The 27,111-nt window shown below is 38.8% G+C and overlaps 1 protein-coding gene across 3 annotated transcripts in view; it reads left to right on the forward strand.

Annotated features, from left to right (window-relative positions):
• Nucleotides 1-4,976: 4,976 nt before the first annotated feature.
• Nucleotides 4,977-27,111, forward strand: part of LOC127655728 (E3 ubiquitin-protein ligase UBR5-like) — a 76,527-nt gene continuing 54,392 nt past the window's right edge. For all 3 annotated transcript variants that reach the window (XM_052143690.1, XM_052143691.1, XM_052143692.1), the window contains exons 1-8: nt 4,977-5,184; nt 17,773-17,817; nt 17,920-18,001; nt 18,115-18,191; nt 20,808-20,927; nt 21,859-22,129; nt 22,869-23,028; nt 24,677-24,826. In XM_052143690.1, coding sequence (XP_051999650.1) covers nt 5,123-5,184; nt 17,773-17,817; nt 17,920-18,001; nt 18,115-18,191; nt 20,808-20,927; nt 21,859-22,129; nt 22,869-23,028; nt 24,677-24,826 — 967 coding nt within the window. In that variant the 5' untranslated portion in view covers nt 4,977-5,122. The remainder of the gene's footprint in view (nt 5,185-17,772; nt 17,818-17,919; nt 18,002-18,114; nt 18,192-20,807; nt 20,928-21,858; nt 22,130-22,868; nt 23,029-24,676; nt 24,827-27,111) is intronic.

A 27,111-nucleotide genomic window follows, 5' to 3' on the forward strand; every position in this document is an offset into this window, starting at 1 on the left:
TCAGAGGAGAATGGGCCGACTGATTCAAGAAAAGGGATTTAGGCAAGGCTAGCACAGTGAGATAACATATAGATATTAAGGGGGAATAAATAAACACATAAGAAAATCATTCAAGATAATTGTAGAAAAATAAATAAACATAAATAATGCATATTAATTGGCCATATTAATATGAATTAAGTGTTTTCTATATAAGATGCCGCTTATATAAGAGTATAAGATGCCGCTGGACCTGGCCTTCGTTGACTACGAGAAGGCCTTCGACTCGGTCGAGATCAATGCCGTGCTGCTCGCCCTCCAACAACAAGGCATCGGGGACGAGCATGTGGCCCTGCTGCAGGAGCTGAACAGCAACTGCGCCACTACCATCACCCTGTTCGACCGGCCGCTTAACATCGAGGTCGGCCGCGGGGTCAAGCAGGGCGACACCATCTCGCCCAAGCTTTTCACCGCCTGCCTCGAGCAAATTTTCCGGCAGCTCAACTGGGACGAGGTCGGCATCAAGATCAACGGCCGCTGGCTCAATCACCTGCGCTTTGCCGACGACATCGTGCTGATAGGCTGCTCGGCAGTCGATGTACAGCAGCGGCTCGACCAGCTGAACCAGGCTGGTGCTCGGTGCGGCCTCAAAATCAATCTGGCCAAAACCAAGTGGATGCGCAACGACCAGGTGGCCGACACTACCCTTCATGTCGGCCAGCACCAGCTCCAGCAAGTCGATAGATACATCTACTTGGGCCAGGAGCTGACTACCGACCACAAGATCGGTCGAGAACTGGCACGACGACGCCGAGCCGCCTGGGTCAGCTTTGGCTCAATTGCCGAGACGGCCACCAACAGAGCCATCGACCCGGACATCAGGGCCGCCCTATTCAACAGCACCGTCCTGCCGGCCATGGTCTACGGGCCGAGACCTGGGCAACGACGGCGGCCGACCGACAAAAGCTGGCCGTGACTGAACGCGCAATCGAGCACCGCATGGTCGGGGTTAAAAGGATTGACCACGTCCGCAACGAGCAGCTGCGGGCCATAACCAGGGTGGTCGACGTGGTGGACCTGGCCAACAAGGCCAAGAAGTGCTGGGCTGGGCACCTGATGCGGCGGACGGACGATAGATGGACACGCGAAGTCACCGTCTGGTTGCCGATAGACATCAAGCGGCCACGCGGGCGCCCTGCAACACGATGGCGCGACTCGCTACGACAAGATCTGGGACACAATTGGATGGGACTCGCCCAGGACCGACAGACCTGGGCAGATCGTTGTGGTCTGCGCTGACCACCTTTGGCCGGCGAAGACAGACCGATTCTGGATTCTGGATTCTGGAAGTGTTTTCTGTCTGAACATGTAAATGACATCAATCACCCAATTTAATTGTACCTTCTGTTATACTTATTTTAAATGCCATAATCTATAGACAAAAAAGGGAACTATTCTCCAGTTACATTTTACAATCTCTGCTACAAAACAAACTTTTGGTTATGTCATTTAGAAGGTGAAATCTGCCACCTATTGGCATTGAATGGAAAAGAATAAGTGTTCTGATTGCTATTAACATTTTTTATATTTACAGTTTTATAATGGCATATTCCAATTTTATTTGGCATTATTATAAATGTAGCCTAATGCATTCTAATAATTGAATGTCTTAGTGTTTGTATACGTCCCCCTTAGAATTATCTCTTAATTTCACATCATAACTTTTCCTGTCTTAATGTTTAACAGCCGGCATTTCATTCATTTAAAACCAATCTATTTATATATGCTTTATGGAAAACAAACTGTTCTTTGTGTTAAATGGATTTAAAGAAACAGTACACTGTAACAATACACTGAAACAAAACAGTGTGTCACAGACCCCCAATATTACCAATATTAATAATGATCAAAAACGTTTAAAAAGGTACGCCAAAATGTATGTAGTGGGCGTGGACACTTTTACAAAAATGGATATAACTCTTGAACGGAATGAGATATTATCTCCAAAATTGGTACACTTATGTATGAGGTCATTCTGATGACACACACAAACTTGCGCATCTCTTCCTCTTGGTGGCGCTATAATAAATAAATAATCTATAAATGGCTCTAACTATGGAACCATTAGTCCAATTTACTTAAAATGTTTGCATGCTGTGTCAAGGTGCCATCAAGGACTATGAGGACTGTCGAATATCTTGAAAAACATGGCCGCTATCGACCAATCAACTTTCCTAGCTATTCCTAGTCCTAGCTATTTGAACTAGTCCTAGGCCGTGCCTCCGATCTGAACCAAACCAGTGCAGAAAGGTTCTCTTGAGTCCCAATATAAATAATTATCAAAAAACATTTAAACGTTCGATTCATCAACGCAAAGGTACGCCGAAATGTATGTAGTTGGAGTGGACACATTTACTGAAAATTGGTTAAAACTCTTGAAAGGAATGAGATATTATCACCAAAATTGGTACACATATGTATGAGGTCATTCTGATGACACACACAAACTTGCGCATCTCTACCTCTTGGTGGCGCTATAATACATAAAAATCTATAAATGGCTCCAGCTATGGAACCATTAGTCCAATTTACTTAAAATGTTTGCATGCTGTGTCAAGGTGCCATCAAGGACTATGAGGACAGTCGAATATCTTGAAAAACATGGCCGCCGTCAACCAATCAACTTTAGCAGCTATTTTAACTAGTCCTAGGCTGTTCCTCCGATCTGAACCAAACCATTGCAAAGATGTTCTCTGTCTGCACTCTCACCCAATATCAATAATATTTTAACTTTCGATTCATCGTCGAAACAGTACACGAAAAAGCACAAAAAGGTCATAGCCACATTTAATTAAATGGTTATAACTCTTGAACACAATGAGATATTATCACCAAATTTAAGCCACTAATGTAGGATGTCAGTCTGAGGACACATTTATAATGTGACCTGGTCATGTTTTTGTGAGTGTCGCCCTTACTACGATTTGAAAAAAGGTGTGTGTTTGAGCAGTAGGTGGGTATGACATCATTGCTTTATTCCCATGGGTTTAGAAATAAAGCAAAACACCATGAGTCAGCCTCAGTGGGTCAATTAACCTGCACACTTTGTGCATTAGAAATATGACACGTCTGAGCATGCCAGACAATAGCACACATAGAAAGCCCAATGTGTGTATTAAACTCATGCATATCCTCTAGGATACTTTTTTAATTCTATGGATGGAAGGATCAGTCCTAAATTATTGATACTTTCAATACTGATGTTGTATCAGAAATATTGATCCTCACACAAAAATTCACGCTAAAATAACAACATATCTAAAGGTGACATTTCTTACAATGAGTTTGTGTGTAATTGTTGTAAATAAGTAATTAAATAAAATAGTTAACTATGGTTTTGTTGGGTAAGTTACTCTAAAAATTTAATTAAACACTAACTACTAATCTGTACTAATTACTCTGGCTGAAAAGTAATTGCATTACTTATAACTAATTACTTTCGAAAACCCTTATCGACCTCGACCAGATGAAAAATAAAAGGATAGACACGAAACCATTCTTTTAATTCATTCAAATAAATTATATCCAATCAAATTAATTATTCATGAACTGGCCAAAGAATTTAAGGGGGCGGCGTTAAATTAGAAAACAAATTTTTTAATTTTAGATGTTACATTTCTATATTAAATTTCATATAGAATTGTTCTAGTCTATTCAGTATTTAACGCAATTACATCAGAAGTAACTGTAATTACATTTCTGAAAATTTGAGTAGTCCCTTACTTTACTTTTTCCAGTGAAAAAGTAATTTTATGACAGAAATGAATTACTTAGTGATGAATTACACCCAACACTGGTAATATTGTAGTAAGGGTAAACAAAACAGAAGTCTAATAAATAAAAAAAATAAAAAATCTTGAATTATGAGTAAAAAAATATATTTTAAAGGATCCATTAAATCCCAAGAAATAAAAAAAGTTATATTTATATATATATAATTATTTTTATTTTTTTTACTATCTAATAGAAGTATCGGTATCGATGATATTTAGGGTTGCCCCCCATCCCATAAATACGACATCGTACTGTATTTAAAGATAATATGATGGGATGCGATTTGTCCCATATTTAAGATGGTCAGATGACGTCATGGTGACGTCCAGATCGCCAATATAACTAATATAATTTCAATTAAATTGTCTGAGAACAGAAAAGCCTTAAAAACCTTATCTATTTGCAATACTTTTCCTTTTTCAGTGTCATGTAATTCTCATAATTTGTCAGTTTGTACAATTTATATTATATGCACCCCCAGCTTTGTTTTTTTTTAATGTGTTTTGATGTTGACTGTTACTTTTTACTGTACTGTTTTGAGCATCAATAATAAAAAAATTTAATAAATTACTAATATAAGTGGGAAAATTTGCTGTAAGGGACCGTCTGAAAAGTCCACAAATGATGGTAAAAATTTTGAGTTTTTTTTCTATATGAATGTTCAATAAGATCAAACAATGTATGAATACAATCATAAAGAGAAGTACAGGTGAAGGAAAAAATAAATAAAATAAATACAAATTATAAAAAAATAACACAAATATATTTTTAACATATAAATATTTTTTTTTATATAAGTCATGGGTCAAGAAAGTTCTCATTTTAGCATATACAAAGTGATATACAATTTATTTTTATTAATAACGCATATTTATTGCTAAAAATGTGGATGTGGTTAGGGGCCGTGATCCCCCCTTTAAGTGACCCTTAAAACTTGAAAAGTGGCAACCCGAACTATATCGTATTGGATCGAAAAGAAAATAAGTAGTATCGCCCATCCCTAACAAACAAACACAACGCTGTCACATGGGAATAGACCCAAGGAACCGCCCCTTTTCCCGGCCTTTATGCCTCTCCACCAATCCGCATCCACGACACATGCCATCCATGAACCAATCAGCGTCGCCGTTACATGCTGTTCCTCTCTAACAGACCCAAAGAAGCTTAAACCGACGTAAGATGGCCGCATGTGGATGAGGCGGTTGTATGTTTTAGCCTGTCTGTTTCTGTCGGCGAAGGGATTCATATTGGAAACACTTTTCATACACAACCCGTAAAGAAAAGATAGTTTTTAACCGGGACCGAACCCATGACGTCCATTCACTTCGTGGTTCACCCGTTACCCGGGACCGAAGATCAGCTTAATGACAGGTATTTATATAAAACAAGAGCTTGAAATCAAGATAATGAGGTCAAACGTCTTTTAAAGGATCTTAATGAAAACTATGAAGTATCTAAGAGCTGTTGCAAACGCTCAAGGTTGGACATTTGGGTCTAAAAATAACGAGGCCCGGGTGACTGGAGACACAATGCGGGTTGGGGGATGGGGAGGTGAAAAAGAGAGGGAACAGCGGTAAATATATGACTTTACAACAATAATAAAGGCGTGTATGTTAAGTGTAATATTCACATGTTATGTAGATTGTGAGAAGTGAGTGTTTTGGTTGGCGTTTGGACTGTTATGGCTAATGACAGCCGCATGATGAATCCACATGTGGTCGGCTGATGGCCTGTAACATTGAAAGCATCCTTGGACAAAATGGGTGTTGGGAATGTCTTGTCCTGGTGTACGGTGTGTGTTCATGCAGGTTTGAAGCATACCACTCTGATATATGAAACCAAGAAGGATACCTTTAAGTTCGTATGCCCTCTGTTTAGGAAATGTATTGCCTAATTGCTAGTGCTGGTCATCGCCAGCCACCTCACGGTGGTATATGTATTGCGATACACGTCAAGATTCGATATATCGCGATATCCGGATTCACTTCCAATTAATTTGGGTATATTTCATATATATTATAATGTCCATTTTGCTCACATATAATATGATAGAAATTCTCTTTCAGTGAATACTGTTCATAATGTAATTATACAGGGGATCTTCGAACTTGGAAAATTACGGAAGTATTAATTATACAAATTTTATTTGATAATTATTTATTAGGGATGGGAAAAATATCAGTATGTTAAAGTATTGTGATATTGTTAATATCTCTAATATTATTTGTTTTTTCTCCCCAATTTGGAACGCCCAATTCCCAATGCATTCTAAGTACTCGTGGTGGCGTAGTGACTCGTCTCAATCCGGCTGGCGGAGGCGAATCTCCGTTGCTTCCGTGTCTGAAACTGTCAATCCGCGCATCTTATCACTTGGCTTGTTGAGCGCATTACCGCGGAGACATAGCGCATGTGGAGGCTTCACGCTATTCTCCGCGGCTTCTGGGCACAACTCGCCACACGACCCACCGAGAGCGAGAACCACATTATAGCGACCACAATGAGGTTACCTCATGTAACTCTACCCTCCCTAGCAACCTGGCCAATTTGGTTGCTTAGGAGACCCGGCTGGAGTCACTCAGCACACCCTGGATTCAAACTCGCGACTCCAGGGATGTAGTCGGCGTCAGTATTCGCTGAGATAGCCAGACCCCCATCATTAATATTAATTTCATTTTCCCATATTAATATTGTGATGACGGGAACAATTTTGCCGAATCGTTCCAGGGCATATCATGATTTACACACAATCACCCTCCCTTACTAAAATGTATTAAGATTTTACAGTAGTATGACTCGCTGAAGTGTTTTGACAAAAATGTTAGTATCATATAAAATAGTCTAAACTTTTAGGTGAAATCTATTTTGTGCATTGAAACTGTAATAATGTTTTTATAGTGTTTAGGCTACTAATGTATTCATAAATACTATATTATACAGAAGTAGGGAGCCATTATGGTCTTATATGCTTATGGCTTTGCATTGTACATGCATATTAGGAAATAAACTGGCCTTGTTTGTTAAATAACCACTTTAATATTAACCCTTATGCATCAATAAAAAGTCACTCAGAGGTCCTTAAGAGGACAAAAATATCCATATTAAAAAAACTGCCATAATGTTATATATGAATATTATTTTCCCCTTTTAATTTTGTTTTTTTTAACCAACATCAGTCCTGATCATAACTACCAAATATTCATTCATTTTCAGGATTTTAACCCTTTAAATGCCAGTTTGTTTACATAAAACACACGCATTTCTCAACACACACATACAAAACACACACTGTCATCTATATATATATATATTTTTTTTTTTTTTGGGAGGCATCAGAATATGGTTTGAGTTCCAGGGCTGAGTAACATTGCTTACAATATACATTTCACAAATGCACACACGAAGCAAGCCGCAGCGACACCGGCAAAAGCGGTAATGATACTGAATGTGTCAGAAAAATCAGCAAGGAGACTGACCGAACATTTTGTTAATTTATAGTGAGAAGTGGACATTAGGCTTGTGCCGATAGACGATGATCTCGAGGATCGACGATGGTCAGAGTGATCGCTAATAGCTGATGCCTTTGACCATGTCAAGATGATATTTGATTATTAATATTACAAATAATTTGCCTGTAGAGTCACAGACACCCACTTGAAGAAACACTTAATTATATTATTAAGAGCAGATGACAGAAACACATCTATGCACATATATGATACGCTGTTGAGTCCTGTGGAACATGTGCATGTCAAAGGTTCTCCGGTCTTCTGAATTTCTTTTTGCAAGAACATTATCGTCTAGACTTCATTTCCACAGAGCAGTTTGTGAACGCAACTCTGCAGTCTAAACATCTGTGATTAAAACAAAATAATACAAAAACACGTTCACCTCGAACCATGATTTAAATTTCAGTTATTATCATCATTATAATTATTATTTTTACAGTTATAATTGTTTTCATTTGTGCAAGTAATTTTCCGCCTGCATGTTTGGACCGATACTTGCCTGATGGTAAATGGAAATGTGGTTACTTGTATATTATTATTTTTGATCACTTCATTATTTTAATCGCTTTTTCGTTTTCTTTGGAGTGCAATTTTAGAAATGTATTTGATTTAAGTTTTTCATTTTTTAAATACGTTTTACTTTTCAGTGCAAAATCACTAAAGCAAGAATATTCACCGATCCCTCTGCCCAGGGGTTGCTGATGTAATTATATTGCAAGAAGTGTGTGTGTGTGTATATGTGTGTGTATATATATATATATATATATATTTTCTTGGACAACAAAATACCCAAGCAGTAGAGAATGCACAGATGAAGTAGGTTAGTTTCCAAAGAGATGTTGCCCTTCACAACTGTTGTAAAGAACAACACACATTTTAATTGCACTTCCAGATTCATTAGAATTTTTAGTTAAAATAAAGTTCAAAGTTTGAAATCTGTGTCTTGCTTTATTGCTTAACCCTAACTCTGCTTAACGAAAATTACCCCATAGTACCACTTAGTGTCCAACCAGAGGTAATACAAGTGTTCGTCGGTGTCCTGTGTTTTTTTTTTTTTTTCTGCAACCAACCGACCAATCAAAACTTGGTCGACCAAGACTCTTCTCCTGGACTAAGGTTTGGTCGACTATTAAGGGGCAGCCCTACAGAAAATAGGAAAAAAGCTTGTATTTGCTCCATAGGCTAAACATGAGAAATGGCGGCCCCTGGTGGAAAATGTTGAAGTCATGGCTCCGGAATGAAAGCATAATATCATAGAATTCATGATTTTATGCTTTAATGGCACTGGGATCAGATATTGCCGTTTTAAATGGGGACATTTGTGTCCTAAAGGTCCTGAGTGTGACTATATTGGTTACACTGTGTAATATAGGAACTGAGGTTGAAATATCAAAATCCCCACCCCCCAAAATATACACCTTTGGCGAAATGTATGCCGTTTGCATTAACACATCCAAAATGATCGGGAAAAAACTAAAATGAAAAAGACAAATGTCCCAAGGTCGCACGAGGGTTAATTTAACGATGCATTTGCCGATGTAGACGAATGAGAAACATTGAGTGAAATATCGCAATATATCATAGTTTTGAATTGCAATAAACCAAAAATAAATTATTGCAATAATATTGTATCGTGACCTAGATATCAATATTGTTTTGTATCGCCAGTTACCTTGTGATTCACACCCATATTATTTATAATGTGACTATGGTTTTCAATGTGCATTTCACAGGGTTAATGTGCCGGTTCAGCCGACATCAACGAGAATCTCTCGGTTCCTTTAGCGCATCCATGCCAAAATTATAATGTGCTATTATTGATAGCATCGACTAATGCTTTTAGCCCTACTTCTCAATTATATTTTGATCTTGTTTCTGAACAGAAATCTTATTTGAGCAATTCTGTGATTTGGTGACTTAAGTCCCTTTTAGTCTTTTTTTTAGTCTGGAGCCCTGATGTGACAAATGTGAATTATCAGTTATGATCACCATTTTATTTTAAGAATGTATGTCAGAATAATAGTAGAGAGAATGATTTATTTCAGCACGTTCCCAGTGGGTCAGAAGTTTACATACACTTTGTTAGTATTTGGTGGCATTGCCTTTTAAATGGTTTAACTTCGTGAAATGTTTTGGGAATCCTTCCAGAAGCTTCTCACAATAAGTTGCTGGAATTTTGTCCCATTCCTCCAGACAGAACTGGTGCAACTGAGTCAGGTTTGTCAGCATCGCTTTTTCAGTTCTGCCCACAAAATTGAGGTCATGGCTTTGAGATGGCCACTCCAAAACCTTGACTTTGTTGTTGTTACGCCATTTTGCCACAACTTTGGAGGTATGCTTGGGGTCTTTGTCCATTTGGAAGACCCACTGAGCTTTAATTCTTGGCTGATGTCTTGAGATGTTGCTTCAATATATCCACATAAGTTTCCTTCCTCATGATGTCATCTATTTAGTGAAGTTGCATTAAAGCACCCCACAACATGATGCTGCACCCCAAAGTTTCACAGTTGGGATGGTGTTCTTCGGCGTGCAAGCCTCACCCTTTTTCCTCAGAAAATAACTATGGTCATTATGGCCAAAAAGTTACATTTTGTTTCATCAGACCAAGATCTTTGTTTCCCTGAGCACTTGTAAACTGTAGTCTGGCTTTTTTATGGCAATTTTGGAGCAGTGACCTCATCCTTGCTGAGCCTTTCAGGTTATGTCAATATAGGACTTGTTTTGCTGTGGATATAGATACTCGTCTACCTGTTTCCTCCAGCATCTTCACACAGTCCTTTGCTGTTGTTCTGGGATTGATTTGCACTTTTCGTACAACTACATTCATCTCTAGGAGACGTCTCCTTCCTGAGTGGTCCCATGGTGATTATACTTGGGTACTATTGTTTGTACAGATGAACGTGGCACCTTCAGGCATTTGTAAATTGCTCCCAAAGATTAACCAGACTTGTGGAGCACCGTTAACTTTGTATGTAAACTGTATGTTATTTCATCAGACCAAGTGATTGGCTTGATGTTTCAGTGATTGGCTTGATTTACATTCAACATTGCAATATAATGAAGAAACATCATGGAAGTAAACTATAGCAAGTGTAACATGAACAGGATGATTTGGTTATTGGTCATTTTTGGATGTACTATTTTCACTTGGGAAAACATTATGGATGTAAAACGGATTGTGGGTGATGTTTTGTTTGAAGTGCTTATATATTGATGCAACATGGAAACCATTTCTACCAGTTCAGCAAGAATAAATGCATCAGTTCTTATGTTTTTGTAAGATACTATATATCATATTCTTGCATTTCTCACCACATTGTTTAGATAAAATAATAATAAAATACACATTCTAATGCAAAAACCGTGCATTCGAATTTGAGGTGCCTCGGGAGGCGCGCGAGACCAGATGATGACGTAGCTGACACGATTTTGTTTTTGTTAGCCTATCCAGTTCAACCCATTAGATGCGGCACGGCTGCGTTGATCATTTGATCAACAGAGTCGGAGAGGATCTTGGTTGCACCAAAACATCTTAACAGTGCTGTGTGGCGCTGCTTCGGTTTCTGGAGTATCGAAGGCGAGATTGTTGACAAAACCAACGTCATTTCTAAGTTGCTGCTATATCAGTCCACAACATCTAACTTGAGAACACACATGCAGTCTTCTCATCCCGAAGAGTTTTCTAGAGAATGCCTAGTTTTTGCTGATTAAAAAGCTTTTTTTAATAAAGACTAATAAAATATTCTCTGTTAAAACTGATAGCCCTATAAAAAAGCTTACTGTCAAACTGAAGACGAACTGATAATCCATAGGTGCAATTATACCTAACGTGAAATTGTTGGTTATTGATTAATTGTCATTTCATATTAATATTCCTTATTTTATTTTTAAATGATTTAATACATTATATTATGATTTCTTAATATTGTATAAATAATTTGTATGAATTCCTTCCATACATATTTATTTAGTTGGATGATTTTATTAATGTTTCATTTATTACTTGTTACTGCTTTAACTTTATTGGAACATTGGACTCTACATGTCCTACTATTGTTAATACCCTTTAATCGTGAGATATTTAAAGGTACAGTATGTAGGATTCAGAAACGCTTGTTATTAGTGACACCTGTGGCCGTTCAGTGAACTGCAGCAGCTGGCTGTTGCTCGCGCTCGTGCACACACTCCATAGAGACGCGAGCATCGACCAAAACAATGACGTAACGTATAAAGAGACTGAACGTGATCCACCGGCATCATGCTGACAGATGAGATAGCATAAATAAAATGACAGTTATGAATGCTTTACTACAAACGTTGAGACTAAACGAAAACTACTTATTGGCTAACATAGCGATAGCATACTGATACACACATACAGCTACATACTAGCGACTATATCAGACACTTTACTGTTGCACTGCATGTTTTGTGTGTCATATGTTGTACTACGATCAAGAAACCAGCGTATTTGCTTAAATTTATCCTGTATAACGGACTTTTAGTATAAAGAGAAGATCGTTGAAATTATTTGAAAGTTACGACGCAAGTTAGCTTGCAATTCATCCGTGTTAGCGGGCATGATCAAGTTAGCTAAAATAACACAGATCAATCCTTATGGCACTATATTTCACATGCTTTGCAGTCATGTAAGATTACCCGTCCCATAAGAAGAACGCCAATTCAGGGTCCGTTTTGATCCCCAAAACCGAACGAAGGTCAATTGACCGCATTCCCGCTTAACCAGATGGGATTCAGTAGAAGGCTCTCAGGAGCGCGCATAAACGTCACATCCTTTGGATTTTCCCGGCAAAAGCGACCCGCTCCCTTTGCATGGAAATCAGTCTACAGGCTTTAATAGGCAACCTAGGAAGTCCGGGAAGGGCTCTTTTGTTTAATTTGCGTTTCAAGCCGTTCATACATTGACAAAGAAAAGGCAAATATTACATGAAAATTGTACATGCTGCACCTTTAATACACTCATGTAACTCATGTGATTACTGAGGTGTCTATACCCGACGGGATGCTGCCGCCATGAACGATAATAAGGACTGTTTCACAGCTCGTGCTGTTTTTCCCAGCGTGTGAGACGCCACATTAACTGTACACAAACTTTTCATATTTGCAGTACCTCTCACGCTGCATCGCTCTTAACTGCTCAATCAAGTTTGTTGTCTTGCAGCACTATGCCAGTATTCCCCACACACTCTCATCCCATGTTTTTGGTTTTTGTATTTGTTCTTGGATCGCTTATTTTTCAGGTGATGTTACTGGTGTTGTGCCATCATGCCAAGACGGACTGTGGCTCTGTTCCAAAACCTACTGAGCTGCCTTGTTTATTGTCTACATAGGCAACTGCTTTATAAGGCAACATGCTAATAAAGTGCAACAGTCTGGTTCCAGATTACTGATTAAAACACTCGAGCCGCATTACAACATCACTTTATACATTTTAATAGTAAGGTCATTCCTTTTATAGACCATTTCAAGGACTGTTCATTGGTGAGGTCAAGTGACGTCATTGTTCCAAGGACATTTCCCGCTTGTCAAAACAGAGACTGTTTAGCAGAGACGGGCCACTTCTATTAAAATGAATGGAAGAAATTGAAAAGATGCACAATTAAATACATAATTGTGTTTAGAACCCCTGCCCACAAAATAGATGGCATCTTGAGGAATGAAAATGATGTGGCTATATTGAAGCAACATCTCAAGACATCAGACAGGAAGTTAAAGCTTGGTCGCAAATGGGTCCATCCAAATGGACAATGACCCCAAGCATACCTCAAGTTGTGGCAAAATGGCGTAACAACAAAGTCAAGGTACTGGAGTGGCCATCACAAAGCCCTGACCTCAATCTGACTGAACATTTGTGGGCAGAACTGAAGAAGCGTTTGTGAGCAAGTAGGCCGACAAACCTGACTCGGTTACGCCAGTTCTGTCTGGAGGAATGGGCCAATTTTGGAAGAAGCCTCTCTTATTTTGAGAGGCTTCTGGAATGCTTCCCAAAACATTTGACCCAAGTTAAACTATTTAAAGGCAATGCAACCAAATACTAACAAAGTGCATGTAAACTTCTGACCCACTGGGAATGTGATGAAGGAAATAAAAGCTGAAATAAAGAATTCTCTCTACTATTATTCTGACATTTCCCATTCTTATAATAAAGTAGTGATCCTAACTGACCTAAGACAGGGAATGTTTTCAACGATTAAATGTCAGGAACTGTGACAAACTGAGTTTAACTGTATTTGGCTAAGCTGTATGTAAACATCTGACTTCAACTGTAGATAGGAGCTGCACTTTCATGACGCTTGTTTACATAGAAAAATAGCTACCCAAGAGTGTTCCAAAGACTGGTGGACGGTGGACTGACTTTGTCAAAAGAGACTTTGTTTAAAGGATATGAAAATACGTCTGGACTGTTCTAATTCCTTTTGGTTTTTGTTTACATTCTTAAAATGGTCTATAGTGATGTAGTTTTGTGGTTACTATGGTTTTATGAATATATTAGGATTATATCTAATATGTTTAAGAACAGACCAAGGCCACGTTAACACAGCAGCTGAATATGGCTGTCAGACCTGTTTTCAGTGCTTGATACGGTTGTGTTCACACACATGATGGTTGTTTACGAGTGTGACAACCTCATTCTAGAACCGAACTGACACCCGCACATTTTAAAGACTCGCAGCTGCATTCTCCGCAGACTTGTGCTGTGTGAACGGAACTGCACTGGACAACAACAGTAGTTGGTTAATTATGATCTGATGAATGACCTCATTTGGACTTGTTTGTTATAACGCGGCTTCAGTTGTGATAAGACATGGTGGTGTTATGGACTTCACCTGGAGGTCGTTCTATAGCATTCGTTAGCTCTTACTGCAGTCATTTTAGACCCTGTATACAGCTGGTATTAAGATGTGTTTTGGATGATCCAATCACAGATGATCAGTGGATAAATTGTGGTAAACAAGGTGCAAAACGTTTTGTGATTTGGATGAAAACCTCAAGTGACACCATTGCATTTGAGGTGTAAACGTCATCCTGAATGATGCGTCCCTGACGGCAGTGACGTGCCACCTCTCAATCAAAACATTTAAATGGTATTACCGTCCGATTGGACCACTTGAAAAGCGATTTAAATACCCAAGCATGAGAACTTCACGGCTCTTCCTCAATGCGTCTGTCTGATATCAACAAACAGGGTAACAAGATGGCAAGCACACACATCTGTTTACATTAGATGTGTCATGATGAAATCAAACACCCTCTCCTGGAAATCCCAATACCACAACGAAAGAATGAATGGACGTACGCTGCAGCAACAATACGGCTGAAATGATTAGTCGACGTTATCAACAATGCCGACAATAAAACAAATTCAGTTGTCGAATAGTCATTTGATCTCTAGATTGAAACTGCACCCGGCTGATGCACACTGTCATGGGACACTCGTCCCTCGAGCGTGCACGCTTAATGCAGCTAGACTATAACGTGATGACTCGCAACTTATTGAATCATAATACATGCGTCACTGTGCATTTCTTATCACGAAGAATATTGGCAATATGCAGCTTTATTAACACAAGTTTGTTTTTTAGAGATGAATTTAAGTGAACGGAAAGATGAGAGAGAGGTGTAGTCACCCCATTATACACCGAAAAAAATACATTTTGATTTGCTTTAGTTTTGGCTTGTTTTCCAATATAAATAGGCTATCTAAAACTCCTTTAAAACAATGCACATGAGAATGTTAAATATAATATAAAAAATACAAATATTTTAAAGTCCCCTGAGAAGCAGCATATATTAGATATTTAGACTTGCGTTTAGAGAATTGATCTTGAATATATTTATTTATGAAGTATATTTTGTCTTTACTGCACTTGCAGAAGTTAAACAAAGTGAAAAAATACACTTAATTATAAAATACATTCTCAAAGCTAGTCTAAATATGTTGCTTATGTAAATGTATCTTTACTGAATTAAACAAGTATTCTTTCCCCTCTAATTCAGTGAATGTCACTGAGGTATTTTTAAAAGCACGTTTAATGCAATCTTTAAGTCGGGCGTAAGTAGGGATGTCACGATGTGAGTTAATGATGGTACGATTGTCTGATTTAGTAAAACCCTCCACAGACATATCACAACTTAAGTTTGATTGCAGCAGTCGTTAGGACATGCGGTTAACATGTATATTCCTACTTCTAAGTTGAAAACAAGTAGGTAAAGTACTTTTATGTAGGTGCAATTTTCTCTATCTGCCCTCTGACACCAAAACGTACTGTACCTAATGTTTCAATGCATCACATAAAATTTAGGGCTGGGATAAACGATTATTTTTTAAATGATTAATCTAGCAATTATTTTTTCGATGCATCGATTAATCTAACGATTCATTTTTCCTGTTTGATTTCGATTATCTCCCCATTAATTGACTAATAGCAATTTATACATGTTGATTTACATATCTGCATGAAAAAAACATGAATTCCTTAACATTGCAATATATGTTTATTGCTCTTAAAATTCTAAAATAAAAGACTATACAAGTGCAAAGTAATGCATTCTTAGTCAGAGGTAGCATTCAATAAAACCTTGACGCCTTGAAACACACAGGCCTAGCTTAAAAAATGCGTGCGTGCGTCCACACACACACACGCGCGCACAGTATTCTTAAGGTGAAAGGAAAGTGTCAGTGTAAGTTGTTATTTGTTGTTGCGCAGAGTGCGTGCGTGCGTGTAGTCCGGGTGGCTTCTCTTCAGATTCTGGTGCATTGCCGTGGTGCTAGAATGGAAGGCCATCTCCATTTTGCAGAGGTGACATATCACGGAATTGTTTCCTTTTAAATTAAAGAATTCCCATACTTTAGAGGAACGAGTGCGTGCCGCCTTGCACTTCTGATAGTCTGAGGAGCCACTCGTGTTGCTACTACGCTCCGGCGCCGCCATCTTTGTATTGGGTCTGACGAATCAACGCGCATATTTGTTGTCCCAGCCCTAATAAAATTAAATATAAATAACCAAAAAACAACTAACTTAATCCATATGTTTAAAATAAAATGGTGTCAGGCTAGGAGAACCTTCCTCCTTTGTCCGGCTGCTCGTTATATTACCGAATAATCACAGCACTTTTATGCTCGCTGAAATCTTGTTCAAGTAGGAAAAACTATTTGGAAGTATCGCAATATAAAGCTGAACCTCTTCTCTTAAACTTAAAATAAACAACTCTTCGGATTTTACCATTTCAATTCAGTGTTTGACTTTACCAATAGGTTAGTAGTACACAACATATCATATTTGCTGTGTAAAATGATTACCTTCATTTGGGCATGAATCTCTGGATGGTGATCCCTCGGGTGCTGGAATATTTGAGATGTTTTCACCGCTTTTGCTGGCGCTTTTCGTCTGCACGTTTTGCATACTGGGGATACCCGTCTTCAACAACTCATGCGTCATTTTTTTGGATAGATATTTGGGAGAATTTTGTCTGATTTGATTCGCTTCTTCGGCGGATACAACCCGGGAGATCGCGCTGTTCCGCCATGTTTTCATTTTGAGAGTTTCAAATGCGCAGAAAGTTAACGTTCTGCACGCTCCCCGCCTTACCTAGACAATCACTACGTGAACTCTGTTACCATAGTAACAGCCTCACAGACCAGAGGGCAGGGCACACACATGGTGCAACTAGTTGACCCACACTGAAAGACAAAAATGTTTTTAAATGGACAACATGTTCGTTCCGGTTTTTAACCGTAGCTTACAAATTCTTACGGTTTAATAACCGTGACCATTTTAATCGTGAAATTGGGTAATCGTGACATCCTTAACCACAAGCTGAATAATCGGTTTAGAGCTCATGATTAATCGTTAGATTCATAGATTATCAAAATAATCGTTAGTTGCAGCCTAAACATCAACAACGGTGTTAGCATGAAATCTGAGCGTTACTTCCTTTATCAAGCAAAGCATCAATGGACTTAGGAAAAGGTGGATGCAGTACATGCGATGGAGCTATATAATGTGGTCAATAGAAGGTATCTTGTGTATTATACATTTAGCAACAGCCTTGGTGTCGGGAGCATGCCTATAATGCCTTAAAATGCTGCCTATGTACGTACGTTTTGGAATAGAGTGCTTGTACAGTTTTTACAACTGGTTTAATGCCAACTTTTTCCAAGGAACGCTTGAATGGTACCGTTCTCCTCTTCAACCATAATGCACCATAATCATCCACTCTCAGCTTCCTCCTTTCAAGCGTTTGGCCAGTGGTGCCCATAGCTGGAACCAATTGAATGATTGCGCCCTTGATTCAGTCGAGCGTGTCGCACACGGTGTCTTTGATAATGCGGAGAGAGCGCTTTTAGTTTGGGCATTCTCAATGAGACGTTGAGTTGTTTTTAGAAGCCACAACAGACCATCTTTAATAATGTTATTGATGTTTCCGACAGGCTCCGTGAAGTGTCAGAGAAGCTCAACAAATACAACTGCAACAGGTAAGCTTTAGCAACAAGTTTACATATTTGAAATCCAGTGATTTTAGAGTTTTTTTTCCACATCAGTGGAGGATTGAGTGGCTAACATTTCTCTCTCGGCAGTCATCCGCACCTTATTCCGTTGGAGCAGGCCAAACTTAAACAGTGTGTGGTTGGACCAAATCATGCTGGATTTCTCCTTGAGGTAATTCTCTTTGTTCATCATGTGGGTCATCATCTTTTAAAGGAATTGAATCCACAAAAAAAAGTATGTCGTTGTTTAGTCATCCATAGGGTTCCTTTGTTTCCTTGTTTCAGGATGGACGTATCTGTAGGATAAGTTTTGCCGTCCAGCCCGATCGTCTGGAGCTCGGCAAGCCTGACGGCAATGATGGGTGAGATATTAATATCCCGTTAGACTTGTGGAAAGTGCATGTTTGAGCTGGCATGAACAGTCACCCTAGATTAGATCTGTGCCTCCTGATTAACGTATAGAGACAGAGTTGTGCCAACGCAATGGACGTACCTTTTCAAGCTCTTCCTTGGCTCATACTGGGAAAACACTGTCATGTGCATCGAACTGTTTGTTGTAGATGACTGTGAACGAAGAGCAAATACCTAGTGGCGCTAGGCACATGCAGAGCACATGCTTATTAAATTAAATGGCAGGGTTTTGCAGTTTAGTCATCACTGAGTCACGTAGTGCCTGGCTTTTTCAGACTGAAAAGCTACCATCATCACACTAACACTTCAAACGCTTCATTTAAATGAAAAAAAAAAAGTATGACAGAAATATATCACTATTGTAGTAATTCACTCTATTACTACTACTACTACTACTACTACTACTACTACTACTAATAATAGTAATTATAAATCAATGATAACTGTATTATATTCAGGCAATATCTAACATCTATGTGATAACTCCAATGTTGTATTTTGGGTTGTGCTGTATATAAACACTTCAAATGAATAATAATTAATTTGAATTAAAGTTTTGATTAATTTAAACACCATTTTATTACATTTATAAAAAATAAAGTCTCCCAATTTGGAATTCCCAATGTGCTTTTAAGTCCTCGTGGTGGCGTAGTGATTCGCCTCAATCCGTTTGGCGGAGGACGAATCTCAGTTGCCTCCGTGTCTGAGACCGTCAGCCCGCGCATCTTATCACATGGCATGTTGAGCGCGTTGCCACGGAGACATGGTGCATGTAGAGGCTTCACGCCATCCACCGAAGCATCCATGCTCAACTCGCCACGTGCCCCACCGAGAACGAACCACATTATAGGGACCACGAGGAGGTTACCCCATGTGACTCTACCTTCTCTAGCAACCGGGACAATTTGGTTGCTTAGGAGACCTGGCTGGAGTCACTCAGCACGCCCTGGATTCAAACTCGCGACTCCAGGGGTGATAGTCAGCGTCTTTTACCACTGAGATACCCAGACCCCATTTTGATGATAAAATAAATTCAACAAAAAAAGCATTCAGCATCCAGCTCTGTATCGGCGAGTATCAGAAAGTAATGGTACTTGTACTCGTTTTAAAAAAACCCTGTATTAAAGCACCCATCAACATGATTCTGCCACCCCCATGCTTCACAGTTGGGATGGTGTTCTTCAGCTTGCAAGCCTCACCCTTTTTCCTCAGAACATAACGATGGTCATTATGGCCAAACAGTTCAATTTTTATCTCATCAGACCATAAAGTAAGATCTTTGTCCCCATGTGCACTTGCAAACTGTAGTCTGGCTTTTTTATGGTGGTTTTGGAGCAGTGGATCCTTCCTTGCTGAGCAGCCGTTCAGGTTATGTCAATCTAGGACTCGGATGATTCATGATTTTTTTTTAATGTTTTAATTTTTATGAGGTCTTTGCTGATTTCTTTAGCTTTTCCCATGATGTCAAGCAAAGAGGCACTTGAGTTTGAAGGAAGACCTTAAAATACATCCACATGTACACCTCCAATTCAGTTCACCTCCTATTAGAAGCTAATAGGCTAATTGTCTAAAGGCTTGACATCAGTGGAATTTTCCAAGCTGCTTAAAAGCACCGTTAACTTGATGTATGTAAACTTCTGACCCACTGGAATTGTGTTTTAGTGATACAATCGGTCTGTAAACAAACGTTGGAAAAATGACTCGTCTCATGCACAAAGTAGGTTTGCCAAATCTATAGTTTGCTAATATGAACTCTGTGGAGGGATTAAAAGAAACAAGTTTTAATGACTTCAACCCAAGTGTGTGTAAAATTCTGACTTCAACCTTAATGTACATTTTATATATTTTAATTATATTAAATTATGCAATGGTAACATGTTTCTGTCTTCACTTTCACACGTAAATTTTATGCTCTTTATTTAAACCCACGAGCCCTTATTTGTCATGAAACAAAACCTTTGAAATGTATTTAGTTCGGTGGCGTGATGAGTTATTGTGCGTTTCCTCCTCTGTGCCACTGCATGTCATTAACACTGTGTGAATGAACCATTTACATGATCATTTAAAGAGAAGCGCTTTGCGTTCACTGTCAGTTTATATTTGCTTGTTTGTATCGAAGATGTTTAACTTTTAATGAATTGAATATTAAGTCTTGATAAATTCATGGTATGCCCACCTCTTCCGTCCCCACTATGACAAACACAAATTGAACATTATATAAATTATGTAATGAAGTTTGCATATATAAATGAACACCATACATGCATGATGCAGTGATTAGCCCAAACATGTTGCTTTTGTATTGAATGAAAAAATGTCATTGGATTAAATTCTTAGTAGAGAAAATACATGTCATACAATCATACAATAAGATGGCACATGATTTAGGGGAAACCTTTCCTAAAGCTCTTGCCTGAGGAATGAGGTCTGATTCCCAAGGGTGTTGCCATGGTAGTCAACCCCCTCCTCCCCCCAGTTGGCTCATAGGCCTGTGATCTCCAGGCTCTGTGATGGTCCCACATGTGGGACTATAGATGTGTAACTGATCTCCCATCTTTTGTTTCCAGTTCAAAGTTGAGCAGTGTCTCAGGGACAGGAAGGAGCTCCAAGCCAGGCAGGACTAGTGATCCGCCCTGGTTCCTGTCTGGTTCTGACACACTGGGCAGACTGGCAGGCAACACCCTTGGGTAAGTGGGCTTTGAGGAATGCAGCCATCAGGTAAAGTTGGCAGGCACACGTGCAATAGGTCACAGCTCAAAAAGTCAAAAATCTTAAAGTAGCATATCATATCAACATAGCTGCAAACATGGAAAGACTCTTCTGAACAGTCACACCGTTTAATTATTTTTAACATTTACAAATACAAATCTGGTGTAGTCCTTTTAGTACAGATTAAAGTGCAAAACTGTAAATAGATAAAATCCATGTTGGTTTTGTTTACATGAGTGTGCATGTCATTTATGCTGTGTTGTGAATCATTATTTATTGATGGGGAAAAAACAAAATTTTGCAAAAGGTTATCTATAATTATTATATATACTTTGAAGTGCCCATGATAACAATATCATCGTGCATGTTAATTACCGTGATAATCTGTCACATGTCTAATATGCACCAATGTCACATCAAACGGCAATATTCCCATGCATCTATTTTAACTAAATAAACTAGAACATTTTAATCCATGAAAAATGCTGATTTATTAAAATATTACAATTATTCGAACCAACTTGAATGTAGTTTTGCTACTGAATTTAAATCTGAGATACTTAAAACATCTGTCTCTACCCTCATGCATGAAAGGAGCGAGATAAAGAATTGCAAAACAACATGTCTTAATTGCACAATATTTCGGAACGTTTATGGGCAAATAAATGCATTAAAATCATTTGAGATATTCCCAATGCTGCTTAATTTCCACAGTCGCCACAAAAGCATTGCAATTTGTGAACATTATATTTTTTACGTGTGTTTTAAATGAAACTTTTCACCTCAGATAAGAATGGCAAGGCAGAAATATAAATGCATCCAGGTCACTTTGGCTTTAGAATTGAATGTGAGATACAGGGAGAATGATGTCGTCCGTAAACTGAGCCTGATTGTTCATTCGCCTGACAGGAGCCGCTGGAGTTCAGGAGTGAACGGTGGAGGCAGTGGAGGCGGGGGCGGTGGCGGAGGAACCGCAGGAGGTGGCAGTGGGAGCGGAGGAGCAGGTGGAGGCGGCGCTGGAGGAGGAGGGTCTTCAGGCCGGTCCTCCACAGCGGCTCGTGATTCACGTAGACAGACCCGCGTGATCCGCACTGGCAGAGACAGAGGGTCCGGCCTGCTGGGCAGTCAGCCACAGCCTGTAATTCCAGCCTCGGTCATCCCAGAGGAGCTCATCTCTCAGGTAACGGTCTCTGCGGGACACACTCCATGGCTGCGGTGATGTGTTAAAGACCTTCTTGTCTTTTTAAAGGGATACCTTATCCAAAAGGGAATATTCTGTTATTGTATCACCCTCATATTATTTTAATACATTATTTAATTTTTTCCTGTGAAACCCAAAAGTACATACTAGGCAGCATGTTTACCATAAAATAATAACAGCCAAGCACCAAAAAAGGACAAAATAGCACCATAGAAGAAGTCCATTTGACTTGTGCAGTTTTCAGCAGTCATACGATAGCTTTGTGTGAGAAACAGATTGAAATTGACGTTTTTATTCACTGATACTCTTCCCCTCCAAACAATTTTCATGTTATTGAAATGAATCATAATCCCTATTTTATTATTTGATTTATTTGTAGTTAAATATGTAACATTATTAAAGCTGTATGAAGCACATGTGCGCCTTAAGACATTTTTCAAATATATATGACATTTAATTGACGTAAGCGCAATTATTTGTTTGACAATTTATATTCAGCCAAATTTCTTAATTGTCTGTTTGGTGTTGATTCTTTGGAATTATTTCTTTGTGGTCCACGTACAAATTAGCCACATTATGGATTAGAACCACATGAGGGTAAGTAATTAATGACAGAATATACATACTTTGGGTGAACCGTCCCTTTAAGGGAAATGGACACTTTCATTCTGATAGGCAGAATAATTCTATAACTCATTGGATTTGCTTGTGTTTTCAGGCCCAGGTGGTTCTTCAGGGAAAGTCCAGAAGTGTAATCATTCGAGAGCTCCAGCGCACAAACCTGGATGTAAACTTGGCTGTGAACAACCTGTTGAGCAGAGATGATGAGGATGGAGATGATGGCGACGACACGGCCAGTGAGTCCTACTTACCTGGAGGTAAACAAACAGGCTGGATCGGTAACGCATCGATATGATTGATTTCGTTCCTCCTTGAAAGTGTTTTTAGAAGGCCTCTGATTTATATATCATATTTCTGTGTTACTTTAGTAGGGCTGCAACTAACGATTATTCGGCAATTAATCTAATGATTAATCATTAGCTGTGAACCAATTATTCAGCTTGTGTCCCGACTTAAAAGGTCATATTAAACGTGCATGCTAACAATAAAGAGGACAAAATCATCTTTGAAAAATACCTCTAAATGACATTCACTGAATTAAAGGGGAAAAATACTTTTTAAGTTTAATTCAGTAAAGAAATTCACTGTAAAAAAAAACAACTATTAATTGTTTAAAAATCCTTAAAACAAGATACATTTACTTGAGATATTTAGACTTGCTTTAAGAGAATATAAGTGAATTTTATAAATGTGTGTTTTGTATAAAGTGTATTTTTTTTTCTGCAACTTCAGTTAAGACAAAATATATGTATATTCAAGATCTATTCTCTAAAAGCAAGTCTAAATATCTTATATGCTGCTTCTCGGGTCAGTGCATCTTTTTTTAAAGGATTTTTAGATATTTTTAATATTATATTACAATTCTCAGATAATATTTTCTTCTGCAGTATAGCTGCTAAAGTAAATGTACATTGTTTTAAATGAGTTTTAGGTATTTATATTAGAAAACAAGCCAAAACAAATCAAACCTATTTTGTTTCGGTGTATAATGGGGCAAAGACTACACCTCTAATCTTTCTGTTCACTTCAAAAACAAACTCTCTCTTATTAATAAAGCTGTGCATTGCCAATTTTCATCTCTGTAAGAAACACACAGTAACACATATTATGACTCAATAAGTCTCGAGTCATCACGTTATAATCTAGCTGCATTAAGCATGTGCGCTCGAGGGACGAGTGTCCCGTTACCGAATGTGTATCAGCCGGAGCAGTTTCAATCTCTACCCCTTAGATCGGGACATTCACAAAACTCAGAAGAGGCGTTGACTGCACAGAGAAATGCCAGTTTCGGGGTTTGTAGTTATTTACATGATCTGCTTCCGTATTATTTTAACTTTTAATAAAGCTGTAACGCATTAAATATAACCGCATTAAAGATGTAACGCTGGCGTGTTAATTTTAAAGACGCTCTACCTGCTGCTGAGTGACTCCAGTCAGGTCTCCTAAGCAACCAAATTGGCCCGGTTGCTAGGGAGGGTAGAGTCACATGGGGTAACCTCCTCGTGGTGGTGATTAGTGGTTCTCTCAATGGGGCGTGTGGTGAGTTGTGTGTGGATCGTGGAGAGTAGCATGAGCCTCCACATGCTGTGAGTCTCCGCAGTGTCATGCACATCGAGTCACGTGATCAGATGCGCATTATAATTCCCTCATACTTTGCCATCTACATCACCTGAAGCTGTGAAAGACAATTTATTATTGTCAACGTTGTCAACTAATCGTTTCAGCCCTAAACTAAAAAAAAAACCAACAAAAAAAAACTTGCTATATTCTTTTTGACATATCAGTGTCAGCTGCTATTGTTGCTTATTGCTTTAAACAAAGTTGCAGTTCTGCTACAGTGTATCTTAAGACTGTTCTTAACTCTTACATGCTTGTTTTGACACAATGTCTTTAATATTTCTATAGAAGACTTGATGTCCCTGCTCGACGCGGACATTCACTCCGCTCATCCCAGTGTGATCATTGATGCAGACGCCATGTTCTCTGAAGACATCAGTTATTTTGGATACCCCTCTTTCCGACGCTCATCCTTGTCTCGTCTCGGCTCCTCACGAGGTAAAGACCAAAGCGCACGTTCTGACAGATTTGTGGAACTGCTGGTGCCACAACCATTGCCGCCTTCATAAATACTGTATTTTTTACCAAACAACGAAGGCACTGCTCACAACACACATTCATGCAGATACAGTCTGGAATGTATAAAGGCCAAAGTGTACTTCGGGATCCCTCCACACACAGTATGTGTGACACAAATTGGCCACGCGTCATCTAGATTTTCTTAACAGTCCTAGTCTGTGCATGCTCTGGCCAACGACTAAAAGATTATCACAAAGCAGTTATAGTGGACATGCGTCTAACGTGATCCTATTCGGTTGCGGTCAGAAAAGTATACTCTCAAATGCAACGCGGTCGACCATGCGCAAGGTGATCTGGAATGTGCATTAAAGATATTTAGGCTTTGAGGAAGATGAGAATAAAGTATTAATCATAATACCATATACCAAAATAGATGGGTCTGAAACGGCGTTGGGCGGCATGAACGACATCTTATATAATGGGATGAGTAAAAAAAAATTGAAAATATTGAAGTCTGGAATAATTTTCACATTTCTCCATATTTCTTGTTGCTCTCATGTGAAAATTGTTTATACACTGGTGGCCAACAGTTTGGAATAATGTACAGGTTTTGAATTGGTACTTTTATTCACCAAAGTGGCATTTAAATGATCACAATGTTTGTCAGGACATTAATAACGTAAATAATTACTATTACAATAAACTTAAGCTACTTCAAATAGTTCTCATCAAAAAATCCTCCATGTGCAGCAATGACAGCTTTGCAGATCCTTGTTATTCCAGCAGTCAGTTTGTCCAGATACTCGGGTGTCCTTTTACCCCACACTTCCTGTAGCACTTGACCTTTCACCCCACACTTCCTGTAGCACTTGCCATAGATGTGACTGTCTTGTCGGGCACTTCTCACACACCTTACAGTCTAGCTGATCCCACAAAAGCTCAATGGTGTTTAGATCCATAACACTCTTTTCCAATTATCTGTTGTCCAATGTCTGTGTTTCTTTGCCCACTCAAACCTTCTCTTTGTGTTTTTCTGTTTCAAAAGTGGCTTTTTCTTTGCAATTCTTCCCATAATGCACCCCTGAGTCTTCTCTTTACTGTTGTACATGAAACTGGTGTTGAGCGGGTAGAATTCAATGAAGCTGTCAGCGGAGGACATGTGAGGCGTCTATTTCTCAAACTAGAGACTCTGATGTACTTATCCTCTTGTTTAGTTGCACATCTGGACTTCCACATCTCTTTCTGTCCTTGTTAGAGACAGTTGTCCTTTGTCTTTTGAAGACTGTAGTGTACACCTTTTATCAAGCATTGTATAGCCTTCATTCCTCAAAACAATGATTGATTGATGAGTTTCTAGAGAAAGCTGTTTCTTTGCCATTTTTGTCCTAATATTGACCTACAGACATGCCAGTCTATTGCATACTGTGACAACTTGAATACAAAGACAACGTTAAACTTCATTTAATGAACCAAATAGTTTTCAACTGTGTTTGATAAAATGGCAAGTGATTTTTCTAGTATCAAATGATCAATTTATCATGATTACTCAAGGATAAGGTGTTGGAGTGTGCTGTCTAGATTTGATCGAAAATGACTTTTTTCTAATAGTGATGTTTTTACATCAGTAATGTCCTGACTATAGTTTGTGATCAGGTGAATGCCACTGGTGAATTGAAGTACTAATTTCCTTCCGAAATGGCAAAATCTGTACATTATTCCAAACTTTTGGCTGCCATTGTATGTCCGATAAGCAAAAGCAATAGTGCGGGGGGGCTCTTTAGCGCCACCTAGAAGATGGGTCATCCCTTTTGAGCTACCGTCACCAAACTTTGTACACACACACCGATCTCTGACTGTTTGGTCTTGTGGGCTGATCACATTGATGTTGCATTCAGATGTCGTATGGCTATTGTGTCACATTTGTAGTGCCACCAGCTGGGGGAAGCGTTGTACATTTAACAAACTTTGAAGTGTCCTTATGTATACCTGAATTGCTTAAATTTGAATAATGTCAAGACGGTGCAGATTTAAAATTCTGAAGGTTTTTTTTGAAGGTATATGATCTGAATTAATGGCAAAAATAGGGAAACAGGAAGTGTCTCATCTTGTGCGTGCATTTAGTTTTTTCTTTGGGGCTAATCATATGGATGTGGGTATTGTGTAGCGCCACCAACTGGCAACAGGAAGCGTGGCACTTAAAACAGACTTTGAAATAGTCCTCTTACAATTACCCAAATTGTTTAAATTGTTTAGACACTGCTGAT

The sequence above is a fragment of the Xyrauchen texanus genome, chromosome 15, assembly GCF_025860055.1.
Source record: "Xyrauchen texanus isolate HMW12.3.18 chromosome 15, RBS_HiC_50CHRs, whole genome shotgun sequence".
In the NCBI taxonomy this organism is placed as follows: domain Eukaryota; kingdom Metazoa; phylum Chordata; class Actinopteri; order Cypriniformes; family Catostomidae; genus Xyrauchen; species Xyrauchen texanus.